The 18,051-nt window shown below is 41.2% G+C and overlaps 1 protein-coding gene and 1 long non-coding RNA gene across 3 annotated transcripts; one reads left to right on the top strand and one right to left on the bottom strand.

Annotated features, from left to right (window-relative positions):
• Positions 1–830: 830 nt before the first annotated feature.
• On the top strand, positions 831–4,655 carry LOC114313644 (axial regulator YABBY 4). The gene is made up of 6 exons (XM_028260050.2): positions 831–1,048; positions 1,147–1,284; positions 1,475–1,610; positions 1,842–1,890; positions 2,285–2,596; positions 4,336–4,655. The coding sequence occupies exons 1-5, from the start codon at positions 968–970 to the stop codon at positions 2,493–2,495; spliced, it is 615 nt and encodes a 204-aa protein (XP_028115851.1). The 5' UTR covers positions 831–967; the 3' UTR covers positions 2,496–2,596; positions 4,336–4,655.
• Positions 1,920–17,807, bottom strand: LOC145791170 (uncharacterized). 2 transcript variants are annotated; one of them, XR_014330999.1, is made up of 4 exons: positions 16,919–17,807; positions 16,717–16,822; positions 2,465–2,549; positions 1,920–2,349 (listed from the first exon to the last, which is right to left on the bottom strand). It is a non-coding gene; the product is annotated as an uncharacterized LOC145791170 (long non-coding RNA). The 2 variants fall into 2 exon arrangements; XR_014330998.1 differs by having other exon boundaries at positions 1,921–2,549; positions 16,919–17,803.
• Between the last annotated feature and the right edge of the window lie 244 nt (positions 17,808–18,051).

Genomic DNA, 18,051 nt, shown 5'->3' with positions numbered 1-18,051 from the left:
TTTCTTATTTTCTATCTATCTAATAAAAGTGAGTCAGTATTGTCTTATTTGTAAATTTCTTTGTTACATCATTGACTAGGAGTACTATACGAATAATGTCACATAATTATCTTGAGAGAAAGAGAGAGAGAGTTAAAAGGGGGCACAGACAGATTGGGGGATTTATAATAAGGAGAAAAACATGACATGAAATGAACAAGCACTCACCAGTCACTAGTCATTTTAGTCCCCCATAGAACTTTGGACCTGTCTGGCACTTCAAAAGAATTGATGAAGATAACAAGTGTTTTTCACCAATTCAATATGAGTTGAATACATGAGAGAGAGAGAGAGAGAGAGGGAAAAAACGTAGTCAAAGTAACATGGTCATAATGATATGTTGCTTTCACCAAGTCATTACTCATGAGGGTCTGATTGTAATTTGGTTATTGCCTTAAAAGCTACATTATGATACTTTGCATGCATTGTAACTCTTGTGCAAAAATTATTAGTGTCATTGATATATATAAAGAATTTGTTTACAAAATAAGGTGGTAGTATTGAAATTTATCATTTCAAAAATATATGTTTATTCAAATAACATTTAATTACGTGAATATTACTATTACATTATTTTGATGATAACATTATTTTGATGATAAATTACGTATGAATAATATTTTTTACCAAAAAAAAGAGGTGTGATATGAAATTTGATAGGTCTCTCTCTGTCTTGCATATGGAGACTAACATTATTGATGAATTGTGAGCGACCAATTAATGTACAAGCATTTCATTTATAAATGTCACTTGACAAAGCCTTAATGCCACATTGTTAGTCCCCCACCCCACCTATGCTCTATAAATCTCCCCTAGTCTTTAAAGAAAATTCATACCCTTCTTAAAACCCTCTGTCTGTGTGTTTGAGTGTGTGTGTGTGTGTGTGTGAGAGAGAGAGAGAGAGAGAGAGAGAGAAGAGAGGGAGATAATGTCTACATTGAACCATCTCTTGGATCTTCAAGAACAGATTTGCTATGTGCAGTGTGGTTATTGTACGACCATTTTACTGGTACTTCTTGTGGTTTATGCATTCTTTCTGCTTTCATTTTTTTTTTTTTTTTTTGGGATTTAACTCATTTTTTTTTCCTCCTTTCCCCACAAATTCAGGTAAGTGTCCCAAGTAGTAGTTTGTCAATGGTAGTTACGGTGAGATGCGGCCACTGCACCACCCTCCTCTCTGTGAACATGATCAAAGCCTCTTTTTTCCCTCACCATCTTTTTTCTTCTCCCAACCAAGATGATGAGGTACTGAATCCCAGGTTCTTTAATCAGAATCAGTCTTAAAAAATGCATAAATCGATCACAGGACCGGAACGAACAATAAAATTAAATGTGTATTGATCATAAGATTTTTTACATGTGGATCCCACTAATAACAAGTATTGGACAATTTTATGTTTTTGATCCCTCATACTCTCTCTCTTTCTCTCTCCAGCTGCCAAAACAAGATGGTAGTCCTAAGGAAGAGGATTGCCAAAAGGCTCTGGACAAGAGGAGCCGATCCCCGGTCATTTCAAGGGAGGATGAAGAAGACGAGGATGTTGTCCCAATAAATCATATTGTCAACAAACGTACGTAAAGTCACTGAAAATCACTTGAAGTTGAAAGTTGATGGAATTGCAAATTCTAACTTGGATGGTATTTTGTAAATACATAATAATCTTGAGTGTATTAACTAGTTCTTTATTTTTAGATCGTTTGGAAAGAACAAAAGAAAGGTTTTGTTGTTTCTTTAACAATTTCTGATCTCTACTGGACTTTTCAATAGAATTTGTTTCTAATCTTTATTTGATTCTCAACAGCCCCAGAGAAGCGGCAACGAGCTCCATCAGCTTATAACAACTTCATCAAGTAAGATTTCTCTTAAAGTTTGAGTAATAAATTGATAATTATTCTAGTATTAGGTTTAAGCCATGGTCTTACAAATAGGCTCTCAGGCTTTATGTATTGAATTTTTGTCCTTCTAATATCAATATATCCCAAATGTATCGGTTAAAATGAACATCACATCATGTGTATGATTCCGATACATGTCAGTTCTTAGTTGATTCATATGATCGATACAACAATTCATAGCCAATATAGCTGGTTCGACTGCTATAAAAGCACATTTTTACGGCTGATTATTTTTAAAACCATGAGACTATTCCTGATATATATCACTTGATACCCTCGATATTGTTACACAGTGACCCATACCGATACATGGTTTGAGCTATTGTCATTACATAAATGTCTATTGCAGAGAAGAAATCAGGAGGTTGAAGGCTGAATATCCCAACATGACTCACAAGGAGGCATTCAGTGCAGCTGCAAAAAATGTAAGTTTTTTGATGAGCAAAGACAATGGAGATTTTTTTGAGAAAATGACAAAACCTAGACTTGAGATTTTGGACAATATTATTCCCATTCAAGGGAAACTAACTTCATCATGGACATGTCATGAGAACCTTTAGTGGGCCCATTTCACACCAGTTCATTACAACAAAAGAGTTGGAGAGAGCTGTGACCTGCAGAGAGAGAGAGAAAGATGCCAAGGAGCTCAGATGTCGGAGAGGTAATATGATGCCATATATATATATATATATATAAAACAGTTAACATATTATCAAATATAGTGATTGAATGAACAACAGTTAGAGGTACACCTGAGTAGGGTTTGAAACCAATCATATTCTTGTTATTTGTTTTGATCTTTTGGAATATGTGGTTCAACTAAAATGAAATTAAATTGAATGGAGTCGCGATTTCTTAATTTTTATATAAAATGATTATTCTCTTATAAATAATAAATTCATTTGTAATATAATTTTTATTATTTTTTTAATAAATCAAATGTGAGAATAGATTTATGATAAATAATTATTTTATTTCACTTTATTCCAATGAAACATATAAAATATTAAAGTATCATTCATTAGTTAATGAGTTAGGCATCAATACTGTTATAACTAAAAAAAATATAAATGAAGTAATCAATTGAACTAAATTAACAAAAAAAATAAAATTAAATAAACTAAAATTATAAAAATTAAAATCACACTGACATCAAAATATAAATACTACAATTTTGCCCTTTATTCAATTATTCTAGTTAGTCGATCACATGGCACTGGTTAGTTGAACAACAGTTGTAATCAAACAAACAGGTCACAGAGTTTAAGAGTAAGAGACTACTGGTTAAAAACATCATGATTTCAAAAATGCCTCTGCATCCAATCACAGTTTGCCACAAGATAGAAATCACATTCCAAAACTTGGCTGACAAAATGAGGACTCAATTGGTTACTGGGATTTTGAGAACCAGTAGTGGCCTAATCTAGACGAACCAAACTTAGGTCTACTTTAAAAAGTAAGTTAAAAAGTCTGTTTTTTTAATTTTTAAAAAAAAAATTAAAAAACAACCCTAAATTGGGGAAAGGCTATTTGGGTAATTATAGATGTCACTTGCTGGATTCTATAGCTTGTCACTTTCTTCTAGTTGAATGATTGAATCATTATTCATTACTAGATTATCAAATTGATGATGCAACCACTTATGGGTGATTGAACAAGTTAATTAAATAATGAAAAATATTATTTATCATCGGTTTTATTTTATTATCTTTTGTTTTATATAATAAGTGAAGAATTTTGGTAAATCACCTTTTTGGTAAACTATTTTTGTGTCTGCTAGGTTTTCATCAATAAATTTTTATTTTTTAATTAAGTAAACACATATAGTATAACATATTATCTGATTTGTCAACTAAAGTTAAGTTTGGAAAAACTAAATAAGTGTACTTTTTGACTTTTTATGAAATATGGATTGAGTTTGGGTTGAATTTAAAATGATGTGTTAGAGAAGTGATATGACTTAAATAAGATAATGTGATTTAAATAGGATAGTGACTTTTTAACTTTTTAAATTTTTTAAGAATTACCAAACTTAACCTAAATAAAGTTATGTAAGCATTATCTTACTTGGAAAAACAATTTTGTTGCGTCAAAATCATAAGATATATTTTGAGACTATTGAAGAAGCGCTCTAGAATTCTGTAGCCTTGAAATCTGTAACACGAGACTATAGACACCATTAGTCCTTTCAACTCTACAAGTATATTTACAGTAATTAATGCCACCAGTTGTGTTAGGAGCACAAAAGACTTTAGCAAATGCGGGCCCCACACATATGGGTCCTAATACTGTATTTTACATTTGTGTCTTATTCGATGAATTTTTTTTTTTGTGCACTTAAGCTTTATCTTATGCTACTGATGATGGGTGCATGGCTTTTTTATTGCAAACAATTTTCAGGTCCATGTAGAGGGCAATTGTTTCCGTGAAAGTAAGGCTCTGAGGCATTCCAAATGGACAAAAACACCCTTTTAAGTAAAAGGAGCATTTAATAAGAACTACCAGAAGAAGAGAGCTGTTTCCATTTTAAGGTTAAGGTTAGGGCTAGGGTTTCAATCATTTGCCTTTCTGAGGTAGATGCTCTTTCGGAATTGAGGTTTTCTGACTCCAAGCTTGTTGAGGACTTAGTAAAATGGTTGCTGTAATTTTTCTAATGACAACTCTTTCTTCTATGTAAGCGGCTCTACCATCAATTGCTAATAAATAACCATGAAAACAAAGTTATTTTTTGGGGTTGGGATAGAGTTAGTGTTAGGGTTAGGTATCATAAATATCTCAAAATTGATATAGAAAACTTGTTTGACAAAATATTTTAAAATTAATTTTCAAGATTTTTTTTTTTTGTTGAAAACAATCACTTTTATTGAGAAACAATTTTTCACCATAATGAAAATAATATAAAAATGTTGGGTATTTATATGATTTGTAAAAATTATTTCTGTTTGTGAATATATGAAAAATGGAAAATGGAATTTTGAAATGAAAATTTTGAGTGTGAAGATGTGAACAAGAACGTTAATGCACTGATTAATTATTAATTTTGTAATATCTTTCTCAGATCGTGTTGAATTTTTTTTATCATTTTAACAGACGTGATTTTCAAATGGGAACTCATTTTGTTTTTCAATCTAAAAATTCATGTGTGCGCGATTTAGCACACGCACACAAGCGAGAGAATGAGAGGGTAATATACTTTTATGGTTTGAAGATCATTACTTGTGGGAGCCGAATAATTGGCAATGCCGGGAAGAGCGTACTCTGCAGAATAGATACTATTCGGCGTTATCCGGCGCGCTCAGGAGGTCGAATACAATAGATAGGCCAGATAAGCGTAAATCCATGGAGCCGAATATGAGAGAGGACAATGAGTAACGAGTAGGCACTGGCCCCGAGGTCCAGGAAACGAATATAAATACAGGAACTACAAATAAAGAGAGGGGGAGAAAAAAAGAAGGGTAAAAATCCCCTTGTTTAACTTAGAATACAAATAACCTAGACTTGAGACTGACTTGTCCGTCGGAGTGCTAATTCCGGCACCTACGTCGGAGCGTTTATTTCCTTTCAGGTGACTATTTGAGGACTCCTAGCGTCTCCCAAGATCCGAAGGGTATTTCCAAACCACTTCCACACAATTGGCGCTGTCTGTGGGAATACTCGAATACATCCATGGAAGGCGTAACCGAAGATCCTCCGATAGCCACTGACGACATTACACAGAAGGATGACCTTACTCTAGCAAATATTCTCGAAAAGGAAACCATCGCTGCAAGACGCGCTTTGAACTTCGACTCACCAACGACTTCAGCGCAAGAGACAATGCAAGCAATTATGGAACAAACAAAGCAGAATGAACAGAGGCTGGAGAATATGATCGCAGAAAATGAATGTCTCCGTCAAGATTTGGCCCTGGAAGTAGCGAAATCTAGAGAAGCCGCGCGCCAAGATCCCGAACGACCTCTAAGGGCAGGTGAACAACGACCTCGAGCCTGACCAAAGGACACCGATAGTGACCCCAACTCATTATCCACGGAGCCCGACAAGAAGGGACGATCCGAAACCTCCAGCTGCTCCGAAAAAAGTCTACGAACAAGGAATAAGCACAGGAGAAACAGTTCGGATGAAGAAGATCAGCATGATCCCTTTGTCCGACGGATTGCAAGGGCAATTCTACCCAAGAAGTTCAAAGCTCCATCATTTACCCTCTACGATGGAAAATCAGACCACACCGATCACATCCGTCACTACAAGCAAGCCATGACATTGCATGCAGACAACGAGGCCCTCATGTGCCGAATATTCCCCAGCAGCTTGGGACCTTTAGTAGTCAGGTGGTATTACAAACTGGAGCCGGCTTCGGTCGAAAGCTTCCATCAATTACAGAAGTCCTTCAGGGCCAGATTTATCACCAATGAGGTCCAGCCGAAACAAGCAGACTCTCTCTGAGCGATTCAAATTCAACCTGAAGAAACACTGAGAGCGTATTTGGGGCGCTATTGGGAATGCTTTAATCTTGTTGACGACGCTTGCAACGACTCCATGGCCATCACCGCCTTCAAAATGGGATTGCAACCAGACAGTGCCCTCCGCAGTTCCTTGACCAGAAGACCCCTCAAAACGGTCTGGGGGTTGATGAAGAAAGTTGAAGAACACTGCAAGGTAGAGGACGAAGCCTTGCGGGTTAAAGCTGGATGCGTATCCAGTAAAACGGCCTCCCCTGAAATTACTCAGCCAATAAGTTCCGTACCGCCTCAAAGCCCAGAACCATGGCAGCAGGGTAAACGAGATAAAATGCGGGATTCTCGCCGATCGAACGATCAGTGCTCTCATCGAACGAATGAACAACTGCAAGTCGACAGCAGGCGCACGAGACGTACCGACAAAAAATATACGGAACTGACAGAGCCGATTAATGTGGTAATGTCCAAAATCCAACATCTTCCGTTCTTCAAATGGCCGTCGAAGATGGTAGGCCCTCTTGACACACAAAGGCGGGATAAGCGCTGCGAGTATCACAAAGATTATGGCCACGAAACTGAAAGTTGCTATGCATTAAAGGATCACCTAGAGGAACTGGTGCAAGATTGCCGGCTGCAACAGTACGTAAGAAAAGGCAACCCAACCAAGGCACTAGCTTTAAGACAAGATTCATCTCCACTTGGCGTGATCCATATGATATACAGCCTACCAGCACCTCTAACCGTGCACACAAATCAATCACATCCAGTTTCCCGAGGGCAACATACTCCAACCAAACGGCCCAAAAAAGCTCCGAGTATTGCCTTCAACGATTCTGATCTTGTCGGCATGACAATCTCCTACATTGATCTGTTGATCATCAGATTACGCGTAAACCAGTTTACCGTCGAACGCATTCTCGTAGATCCAGGGAGTACGTCGGAGGTTATGTATTATGAGACCCTCATCAAACTTGGCTTCAATGAGTCAGATCTGTCTCCGGCTCCTTATCCGTTATTCGGCTTCAACACGAATCCAGAGTCCCCGTTGGGGAAGATCACACTACCCGTTTGAGCGGGCTCCAGAACAGTCAAGGTTGAATTCTTGGTCGTAAAGCTTCCTTCGCCGTATAATGTTATCATGGGACGAACCTGGTTGCATATCATGCAGGCCGTGCCAAGCACCTATCATCAGCTTATGCGCTTCCTGACAGCCCGTGGCGTTGAAAAGATCTGTGGCTGCCAGCAGTCAGCATGAACAGTTTTATGAAAGTTCTATCACTGACCCGACTTGTGGGCTTTGATACTTGTATTTAGCTGACTTCTGCAATGAAAAGTCTCATCTTTTTCCATCGTGAAATTCACTTCCCATTATAGTGTCAAATAAGCCTCCAGATTCAGAGCTCCCATTCGGTGCAAAACACGTTGGGGTCGATTAAGTCTCTGGATTCGGAGCGCCCTTCGTGGATATCACGATTGGCACAAATAAGCCTCCGGATTCGGAGCCCCCTTCGGTGCAAAACAAGTTGGGGCCGATTAAGTCTTCGGATTCGGAGCGCCCTTCGTGGATATCACGATTGGCTCAAATAAGCCTCCGGATTCGGAGCGCCCTTCGGTGCATGATACCTTAGGGCCGATTAAGCCTCCGGATTCGGAGCCCCCTTCGGTGCAAAACATGTTGGAGCCGATTAAGTCTCCGGATTCAGAGTGTCCTTCGTGGATATCACGATTGGCTCAAATAAGCCTCCGGATTCGGAGCCCCCCTTCGGTGCAAAACACGTTGGGGCCGATTAAGTCTCCGGATTCGGAGCGCCCTTCGTGGATATCACGATTGGCTCAAATAAGCCTCCGGATTCGGAGCGCCCTTCGGTGCATGACACCTTAGGGCCAATTAAGCCTCCAGATTTGGGGCCCTCTTCGGTGCAAAACACGTTAGGGTCGATTAAGTCTCCGGATTCGGAGCGCCTTTCATAGATATCACGATTGGCTCAAATAAGCATCCGGATTCGGAGCGCCCTTTGGTGCATGACACCTTAGGGCCGATTAAGCCTCCGAATTCAGAGCCCCCTTCGGTGCAAAAGACGTTGGGGCCGATTAGTCTCCGGATTCGGAGCGCCCTTCGTGGATATCACGATTGGCTCAAATAAGCCTTCGGATTCGGAGCCCCCTTCGGTGCATAACACGTTGAGGCCGATTAAGTCTCCGGATTCAGAGCGCCCTTCGTGGATATCACGATTGGTTCAAATAAGCCTTCGGATTCGGAGCCCCTTCTGCAAATCATATCCTCATTCGGCTCTTAAAGCTCGCACGCACAGGCTGATTCATTACGTCGGTCGGCCAAGTACCTAAGCTGAGCCGAATCAGATTATAATTGAACGCAATGCCATTCGTCAACTTAGCGAATTGGGTACATCTTATGGACCCCTTGTTACATACGAAAATTATTACACAAACTGCAAGTCCGCATGAACGAAACAAAATATGCCAATATGTGAAATGAGGTGCCTAATTGAATATATAAAAACGCCCAGAATAAGGCGCAAACGTTCGAAATGAAACATTTTATTTGATTAAAACAGTAGTTACATAAACGCAACCCGTATTTGAACATTACAATATCCATTTTCAACCACAAAAGCGAAAAAGGGGAAAAAGATGCGTTGGTAAAGCGGCAGCACCAAATCAACGCCCGTCGCCCGGAAGTCCTCCACGGCTTGCAATGCCTTGAGCCAACTGTGCCCAAGCCCATGACTTGCACATTGCCAAACTTCCCCTGATACCATTGACAATGTCAAGGCAAAGATCCAGGACAAGGAAGGATAAACTCAACGGTCGTTGTCTCTTCTTTCGGAGCGATCTGCTTCGACGACTTGAAGACTCATGTCATTTTCTGGACGCCTTACCTCCCATACAGGTGGGTTCTCTGTTGCGATCCATTACAACACCAAGCTCGGCCGAAGTTCGAGCTTCTTTAACTAACACCCCCACTTATCTCACCCCACATAACAAGTGATAAGGAATCAAGCGTGTTTATTTGCGCGAGGCGCCCACTCATTTTATTTTCAATACTGGTAGCGATCTCGAGGCCCCAATCCCGAGGCAATTTCATCAACTCTAAAGTCCATGAGACGAACGTCGGTCGACATTCACCATTGCCTAGTTATCCAAACGGCTTTTTGAAGCACATGCACTGGCTGGGCAAGGACAAAATTATCAATCCAACTGGCCAAACATCTAGGCCCCGAGCCGGGACGAATTTGCCGCAGCCACTCCACTCACTGGTTTTCGGTTTCCTCAAGCCACAATGACCTAGTTGTCTAGACGACGATCACAGATAAATGGCCTAGTTACAGATGGCCCAATTACAATGGCCTCATTCAAAACTAAACGGCTATCATGTATGGGCCGACCTTGCCTATAAACCGGCGTATCACTGGACATTTAACAGATACTCGGGTCGATCAATGCTTATACATTCATTCAAACATTTATGCAATAAAATGAAACACGTGTATGCCGAATACGAACCGCAACGAAATATTTATAAATAGAACGTTTTTATTCAATCAAACAATAAATTACATAGTTTTGAACATAATCTGCGTTTCAACCTTACAATGAGTATCCTTATACGGCGTCACCCTCATCCTCACTCTTCTCGACTTCAAAAGCAGAAAACGAAAAATGTTTACTCTGGTAGAGTGGCGATGCCGAATCAATGCTCGACGCTCGAAGAACTTCCGCAGCTTGAGATGCCTTGATCCAACCGTGCCTAAATCCACGATTTTCACATCGGCAAACCTCTTCGGCTCCTTGGTCTTTTCGATTCCAACTTTTCGACTTCATGAAAACCTTTTTCATAAGCCCTCTCCTTTGCAGACTCCATTGCGAACATACTCGCCGTCTCACGATCGGCGAGCGCGGTACTGATGAGCCGCTGGGTAACCCTTTCTTCCACGATTGGGTTTCCCTGCCCGGTGGGTTGTGCCTGAGCCGCCCTGGCCTTCCTTAACTCACGCTCAGCCGCCTTCGCGTGAGCTTTCAAACTTCGAATGCGTTCATTCCTCCTCTCCATTTCTCGGCGGGAAGCGCACAGCCGCATGCCAATTTCATAGGCAGTGTAAAGCCCCTTCACCGCCCCGTGAATGCCTTCACGAAATACTTCGTAGTCCTGTCGACCTACCATTGACTGCTAAACCTCAGGAGGAAAAATTTGTCGAGCAAACTCGACCACTACGTTTGGGTCTCAAACGATCGAGTCCGCCTCTGTCATAGGTTTATTCCCCACAAATACCGCAAAGCTTAATGGGCACGGATTCGCGTCAGATCCCCTTTCGACTCGGGGTTGCGGAGATCTGCCCTGCGACTGCTTGTCCCGCTTGGGCAACCTGCTTCGACGTCGAGGAGACTGATGCCTCTCTCGATCCTTAGAACTCCTACTTCCTATGCGCGAAGGTTCACCACCTTGATTCATATCTCCGCCCAGCTCAGCTAGCGTCCTCGTTTCCCCTCTGCTGTTAAAGAAGAGTCTGTTTGACATTCACACGATGAATCTTCCTCCAAGAGCTGGAGTCAGTTGTTCACTAAACTCATAAAAGTTGTACCTTTGTTCCTTTATCCTTTACGGAGGCAGCACCCTCGAGGCAATCTCATTAATTGTGAAAACCTCAATCGCCCGGCACCGACTGAGTCGACCCTCGTGGGGCAAGGGCAGAATCCATGCGCCCATTTGGTGTATCATGTCCATAAGCCACCTGGGGCAGGGGAAAATTTATTAATATAATCGGCTTAAGGGCAAATTCATCAATATATTCGGCTTATGTGCCCCAGTCGGCCCATGAATCAATTCTTCAGAACTCTTAAGTTCGTCTCTTCCGGCGCCCGAATGATCATGAATCGCCTGGGGCAAGGGCAGATTCATCGAACTATTCGGCATATGAATGATAAGTCAACATGGCCATTCATCAAACTATTCGGCTTAAGTGCCCCAGCCAGCCCATGAATCGATTCACCAGCATAATACCCACGAACTATTCGGCATATGAATGATAAGTCAATATTGCCAAGATATTCAATCTTAGAAAGCTCAACAGAATAATCATTTTATCTAAAGTAGTGAAAGGCAAAAATTCTTCACCAGCACAACATCACAAATTGCGCATAAGTAGTAGTGAAATGACAATGTAATTTTCATTAATAAATTAAGCGCAGATAGTAACCAATTTATACATGAAAACTACTCGAAACCAACAAAAGTCCTTAAAACAAAAACATACATCAAAAGTGAAAGCATTTCATAAAATTCGAATGCCTCACAGATCAATCCTTGGGGTCAGACTCAAGTGGCTCAACGTCCACCTGTTCATATGGAATTGGCAAGTCCAATGTAACCCCAGCGGCATCAAGGGCCTTGAGCCATCCATGTTTGAATCCTCGATTCTCAAACTTGGGGACTTCATCTACGTATTCCTCGAAGGCAGCACCTTTTTCTGCTTCAAATGCGGTAGAAGCCTCATATTCGGCTTTTTCCTTGGCTGCCTTCAACTCTGCTAACTCAGTCTCCACCTTTTTAAGCGCCTCCTTGGCTAGCCTAAGCGATTCTTCGCTCGCATTTACCCTATCTTCGGCATCAGAACGAAGCCGATCGGTAGACCGAGCCCTTTCTAATTTGGCTTCGGCTCGCGCAGTCTCCATTGCGGCTCTCATAACCTCAAACTCGACCCTGCTCTTTTGACCGTCCACTTCTGACTGCATCCGGTCAATCCTCTCAAGGCATCATGTAGGCGGTGGCCCAAGTCGGTGATCCTGCCGACCGTCTGCAAAACGAGTTGGGATCGTTAGATACCATAGGCAAGCAAAATCAAAACAAGTTAAGGTCACCTACCAAAAGGGCCGACGACGCAGATAGGGCTACGGCCACCAAATCTAACACGGCATGAAACGATGCCTTATCAGCCGGTAGGGAGACTGAAGTCGCCAAGCTTATCGCTACCACTGGGTCGGTAATGATGGATGCGTCAGAGGAAATCGGCGTGCCTCTCATCTTTGGCTGAACAATGAAAGGAACAACCATGTCTGAATTTTCTAAGCGAGGCCTTTTGTCAGCAGGACAATGACCTCTCCCTCGGCGCTACGCTTCTTGCCCCGCTCTTCCGGAATCAACCGTTCTTCAATGATCGGTTGTTCAACCTCTTTCGCCGTTTCGGCCGCAACAATCTGAATCGGCTCTTCAATAACGGATTTGAAAGACTCAATCATGACGGGTTCAGAACGGGCGGCCTCGGCCTTTTTCCAGGCGGCTATTCGCTCGGCATTTTTCTTTCGAGCCATCTGCGTGAGGTTTTCCCCAGCCATACTTTCAAAAAAATCGGCGGGTAGGTCTCCCAAACTTGCAAAAATATCTCCAAAAGAAAACTCCGCCCGACCCGAAGTGGATGGTGAGGCAGGCTGATTAAGTTCGGCTACATCAAACGCCGAGTTTAGGTCCTCGTCGACCTCTTTGGCCTCCTTAGCGAACTCTTTGGCTGGTTCGGCAACTACCTTTACCACCGACGCCACGTCTTGCCCCAAATCAGAAGTTTCGAGACCAACTTGCCTAAGGCTCTTGAAATTAGGGAAGATAAGAGCCGCAAGGTGTTGATTGCCAGGTGGAATTGGAATGTTGTCCGCGGCCGAAAAAGCAGTATAAGTATCGAAGAAGTATGTGGGCCGCTCTCCCTTGCTTCTGTACGTTTGGACAGCCGAAGTATTCGAGTGCAATCGCAATCTGCGCAAGGACTGCATCGTCAGTAGATGTTAGAATCTTCTTTAATTTACTGCCTACAAAGACAAAGGGTTTGACTTGGAGATAAGGCCGAGTAGAAGAAACGTTCAATAAACGCAAGGCGATACACGGCCACTTGGTTTACCCTTCCATCTAGGAATAGGGTCTAGGCGGTCCTCGCCTTCGCCAAATTCCCAGTTCCCTTGGACATTGACCATTACGTCATCCACTCGATTGCCAGAACTGGCAAGCATGAATACCAAATGATTGTCAGTATCCTTGGCTCTAAGAAAGTATCGTCTGAGCCGACCAGAAGATTTGGCTAAAGCATAGCAGTGCCGAATAGCCAGAATGCCAAGATCGATCCTGAGGCGCTGGTTCAACTCTACAATCCCCATTACGATTCGAAAAAAATTCATATTCGGCTGAGAAGGAATCAGACCCCAATGGCGGAGGACGACCCCAAGGAATGGATGTAGGGGAAAACGAACTCCGCCCTCCGCAATGGATAGGAAAGGCAAGACGATTGTGTTGCGATCCTCTCTCTCTATATCCAGAGTATTGTCCGTCACTAGAGATAGATGAACATCATCAGGAATAGAAAAATGTCGTCGGAATCCCGAAATACGACCTTTGGAAAGGAGGTCTTTCAGGTGCTTAGCCATTTTAGCAAAGATCTGAGGGTATACCAAAGCTAAAATAAGCACGGAAAATAGGATCGCAAAGAAAGAAAGAAAACTTACGAGAGGTGAAGAAAACGAGGATAGACGAACAAAAGTTGCAGAGAAAAGCGTCAGAAGAGTGATACCGGCTGGGAATCCAGGAGGCCCAAGGATTCGAGAAAAGCATGCATTCGAAAGGACTGGAGTTTCAAATCATATTAAATGCAAAAGGTGCACGAATAAGGCGGGAAAGCATAATGATGACCAAAAAGACGTGCGTGCTCTGACACATTGGGATAGGCAGAGCCGCCTAACTTATGTCTTGGCTTTTCAGAATCAAAACCAAACACGCCAGTTAACTACTGTCAATGGCGAGTTTGGGGGGCAATTGTGGGAGCCGAATAATTGGCAATGCCGGGAAGAGCGTACTCTGCAGAACAGACACTATTCGGCGTTATCCGGCACGCTCAGGAGGCCGAATACAATAGATAGGCCGGATAAGCATAAATCCATGGAGCCGAATATGAGAGAGGACAATGAGTAACGAGTAGGACCTGGCCCCGAGGTCCAGGAAACGAGTATAAATACAGGAACTACAGATAAAGAGAGGGGGAGAAAAAAAGAAGGGTAAGAATTTCCTTGTTTAACTTAGAATACAAATAACCTAGAGCTTGAGACTGACTTGCCCGTCGGAGTGCTAATTCCGGCACCTACGTCGGAGCGTTTATTTCCTTTCAGGTGACTATCTAAGGACTCCTAGCGTCTCCCAGGATCCGAAGGGTATTTTCAAACCACTTCCACACATTACCCATATTCGATTTGTTTTATCTACTAAGATTCACTAATTTAAATATGATCCAAAGCAATTGATCCCGATAATACTCGCTCAAAACCCTAATAAGACATCACTAACTCCTTATTCCTATAATATGCTTCTCTTTCGAGGTTTATAATTCTCATTCACTTCCAATATTGTTTCCTCCTCGCAAACCTTGCTTTCTTTTGAATGTGTCTACCTGAAAAATAATATGCAAACTAATTATCTTTTAGGATTCCAAAAACATACAAAACAATAGATTTTGCTAAACGATAAGAAATATTTTCTTGTGCCTAAGAACAGATACAAACTGAAAAGGTACATATGTTAACGTGGGAAATTGTTATTTAACCACGAATTGGTTAAAATGACATTTAATTATATAAATGAACCTGGTATATTATTATCGTAGAAAATTTTGTATAAAAATTGTGCCCAATTTTTTTAAAAATTTTCGTAGGAAGAATAAGTTTGTATGAGTGGGTTCAGGAAAGTTGTTGGAAAATTCAAAGATCCTTGAAGAAAAATTCGAATTCTCTAGAAGATGGTGAGAGGTTTAGATTCTTCAATAGTCTCAACTAAGAACACAAAAGTAAAGAGATGATGGAGATAAGATATTGGGTGAAGAAGAAGGAAAAATAGTTAGAGAGAGAATAATGGCAAGACTCTCCCATGGATCTCCCACTTTCACTCTCAAGGTTGATAATGGAGAAGGGAAATTAGTTCTTTCCCAAGAGTTCTCTCCAAAATCCACCCCTTGTAAATCTATGGATGGGTGCTATTTATAGGCACCTCATGATGTAAGATGGAGCCCATGTGCAAGGCACATGAGGAATATTCTCTCTAACCACTTTGTCCGAGGAGGTGACCTCTCCGAGGATGAGGAAAACCCTCGAAGAGGAGATCAACGTCTCGGTGAACCCTTCTTCTTAGCCACACCTAACCAATGATCCCTAATCATCCCAAAGGGTCAGGGGTAGTCCTAGAGGATGTCCTGCCGCAGAAGGGTCAAGGGTAGTTCAAGAGAACGCCCTGCCGCAAATATTGCCGAGTCTCAGGGACCCCCTAGATCGTGCCACATCGACCTGGGTATAGGCTAGTTTAACCGAAGAGTGAATTTATCTCCACTCACCGTCCTCGGGATCGGGTCCTTTGTTCGAACTCCATTACGCCCATGGTTCTAGTGCGTAGATCCCAGAAAACTCTGAGCCCACAAGTGTTCTGGGACTCATTAACGGAGCAACTTTTAGATTGCGTCTGAATCCGTTTGAAGCCAAGTGCTTTGGACCTCTAGGTTCGTGGACCTAAACCCTTTTGAGTCCGAGTGCCTCGAATCTCTAGGCTTGCTTAAGTCTCTAAGTTTGTGGATCCGAACCCTTTTGAGGCTTAGAGCCATTCAGCCCGTTTGATGGCGATAAATCCGGACCCACCAATCTTGGACTTGCGATAGATTCGGGTCCATCAATCTTGGGCTATTGGGCTTAATTAATTTAGCGGACTCAAATTAGCTCATCTTACGAAGTTCAAGCTTAAGTGCTTACTTATGAAAGTCCTCGGAGAAATGGTGTGGAAATACATTTGAAAGAAGCCCCTGTTCTCTTTTAGTAGCTCTCTCCACACTGCAACCATTAACTTGGTTAAGTAAACCAATGAATCCACACTAATTCACACACTAAAAAGTTTAAGAACACAAACTGATCACAGAACAAAGCCATGATCGATTTCTGTGCTCTATAATATATTAATACATGCTCATAGAAACCCCGTAGGAGAGAATGTAGATATTTAAGTGCGCATGAGTAGAATCTGAGAATGCTAATACATGCATGCATATGTATAAGTTGACAAGGCATGCTGAGATGCTATAGATAGAAGAAACGAACACATATGCAGTTCTAGTTCCATACGTTAGAGATAGAATACTCTGCTCTTAACATCCATGTTCTTGTATCAGGAATACACTTTTAGTAGGAACATGATTGTATCTTGAAATTGTTGTATTTCAAGATTCTCATTACATTGTGCAATTAAAAGTGTGTTAACGACATAAATTCTGAGGATCTTAACTAAGAGAGAGAGAGAGACCTGTAAGTGTCATGAGGGGTCGAACGCTAGCATGCTTTGCAAGCACCTCTATGCATTGATCACGGTTCATATGGAGAAGCAAACACCTCTCTATAAGATGTTGAACCTGAATTTCACATGCCCAAATTAAATCCACATTTGTATATGAATTGAGAGAGAGAGAGAGAGAGAGAGAGAGAGAGAGAGAGAGAGAGAGAGTTACCATGCGAATGTAGCTATGCGGGTGGCAATGCAAACAAGGAAAGGGATGATATTGGTTATTATACATTTTTCTTGATAGAAATGGACAAAAAACGAAAGAAGTCAAGAAAGAATAGAAGAGGGAAGGAATGAGAAACAAAACAAATTTCAAAGTAAAATAACAATAAAAAGCAAGGGCAAAAAGAGAGGGTAAAAAGAGAGATATTTGGAGGAATATATACACAAATGGGGAGATTGAAGAGCAAGAATGGGATGGATTGTTATCCACAGATATCTAGAGTGAAGGGCCAAAAAGGCACAAGAAATCCAAACAAGAGATTCACCTCATTTTCTAAAGCGATAAGAGAAGAGGTGCTTTAGGAGAGTGAAAGATGATGCTCTTTTTTGGTGATGATGACCCTCGTATTGTATATATAATAACTTCGTGGCCAATGCTATAGCCACTTGAACCCATTATCATATGCATATATGCACACACCCCTATACTCCTGCCTAATTTTGGGTCCTACATTCTTCAAGTCCCATGTATGTGTGCAGTGGTCCACCCTTGGTACACTAGTAAAAATAGAAATTGGAATGCATATGGTTGGACAAATTTTTAATCTATGTTTATTTTTGTATTTATAACAGAACTAAAATGATGTAATAGCAGTCTGTTTATTTCTATATAAAATATTAGACAAATTATATCAATAGTCCCTATTATTTACTCTCTGTGTCATTTTTATTCTTACAATTTTACCCTTGAATTTTTGATTTTGTACTATTTTGGTTCAATAGATATGGTAGTCCATAACACCACCTGACATTATTTGTGATATTTTGAAAGTTGGGGTGGGTGAGGTGGTGGCGGCAGAGGTTGTAAGATTTCAATACAATTTTTTTTTTTTTCATAATTTTTATTTTTTAGTGCACTATGTCTGAAAATGCAAAAACATTTTCCAAACAAACAAGCGTAAGAAAAAACTAAAATGCTAAAACTCCATTATTAAGGCGGTTTAATCAAAGGGTTACCTTTGCATAGCAATTTGCATCTGGAGTATAGTTGGCAAACTTCAATTTATTACCCTTCGGGAAAGCATGAAGAACCAACGATAAGGCTATGTTTGTTTGGATCTTTGGAGAGAGAGATTG

Source organism: Camellia sinensis, chromosome 5, assembly GCF_055761805.1.
Source record: "Camellia sinensis isolate YWXY chromosome 5, ASM5576180v1, whole genome shotgun sequence".
Taxonomy (NCBI): Eukaryota; Viridiplantae; Streptophyta; class Magnoliopsida; order Ericales; family Theaceae; genus Camellia; species Camellia sinensis.
The sequence above is the reverse complement of the archived record's forward strand: the minus strand, read 5'-3'. Positions and strand labels throughout refer to the sequence as shown.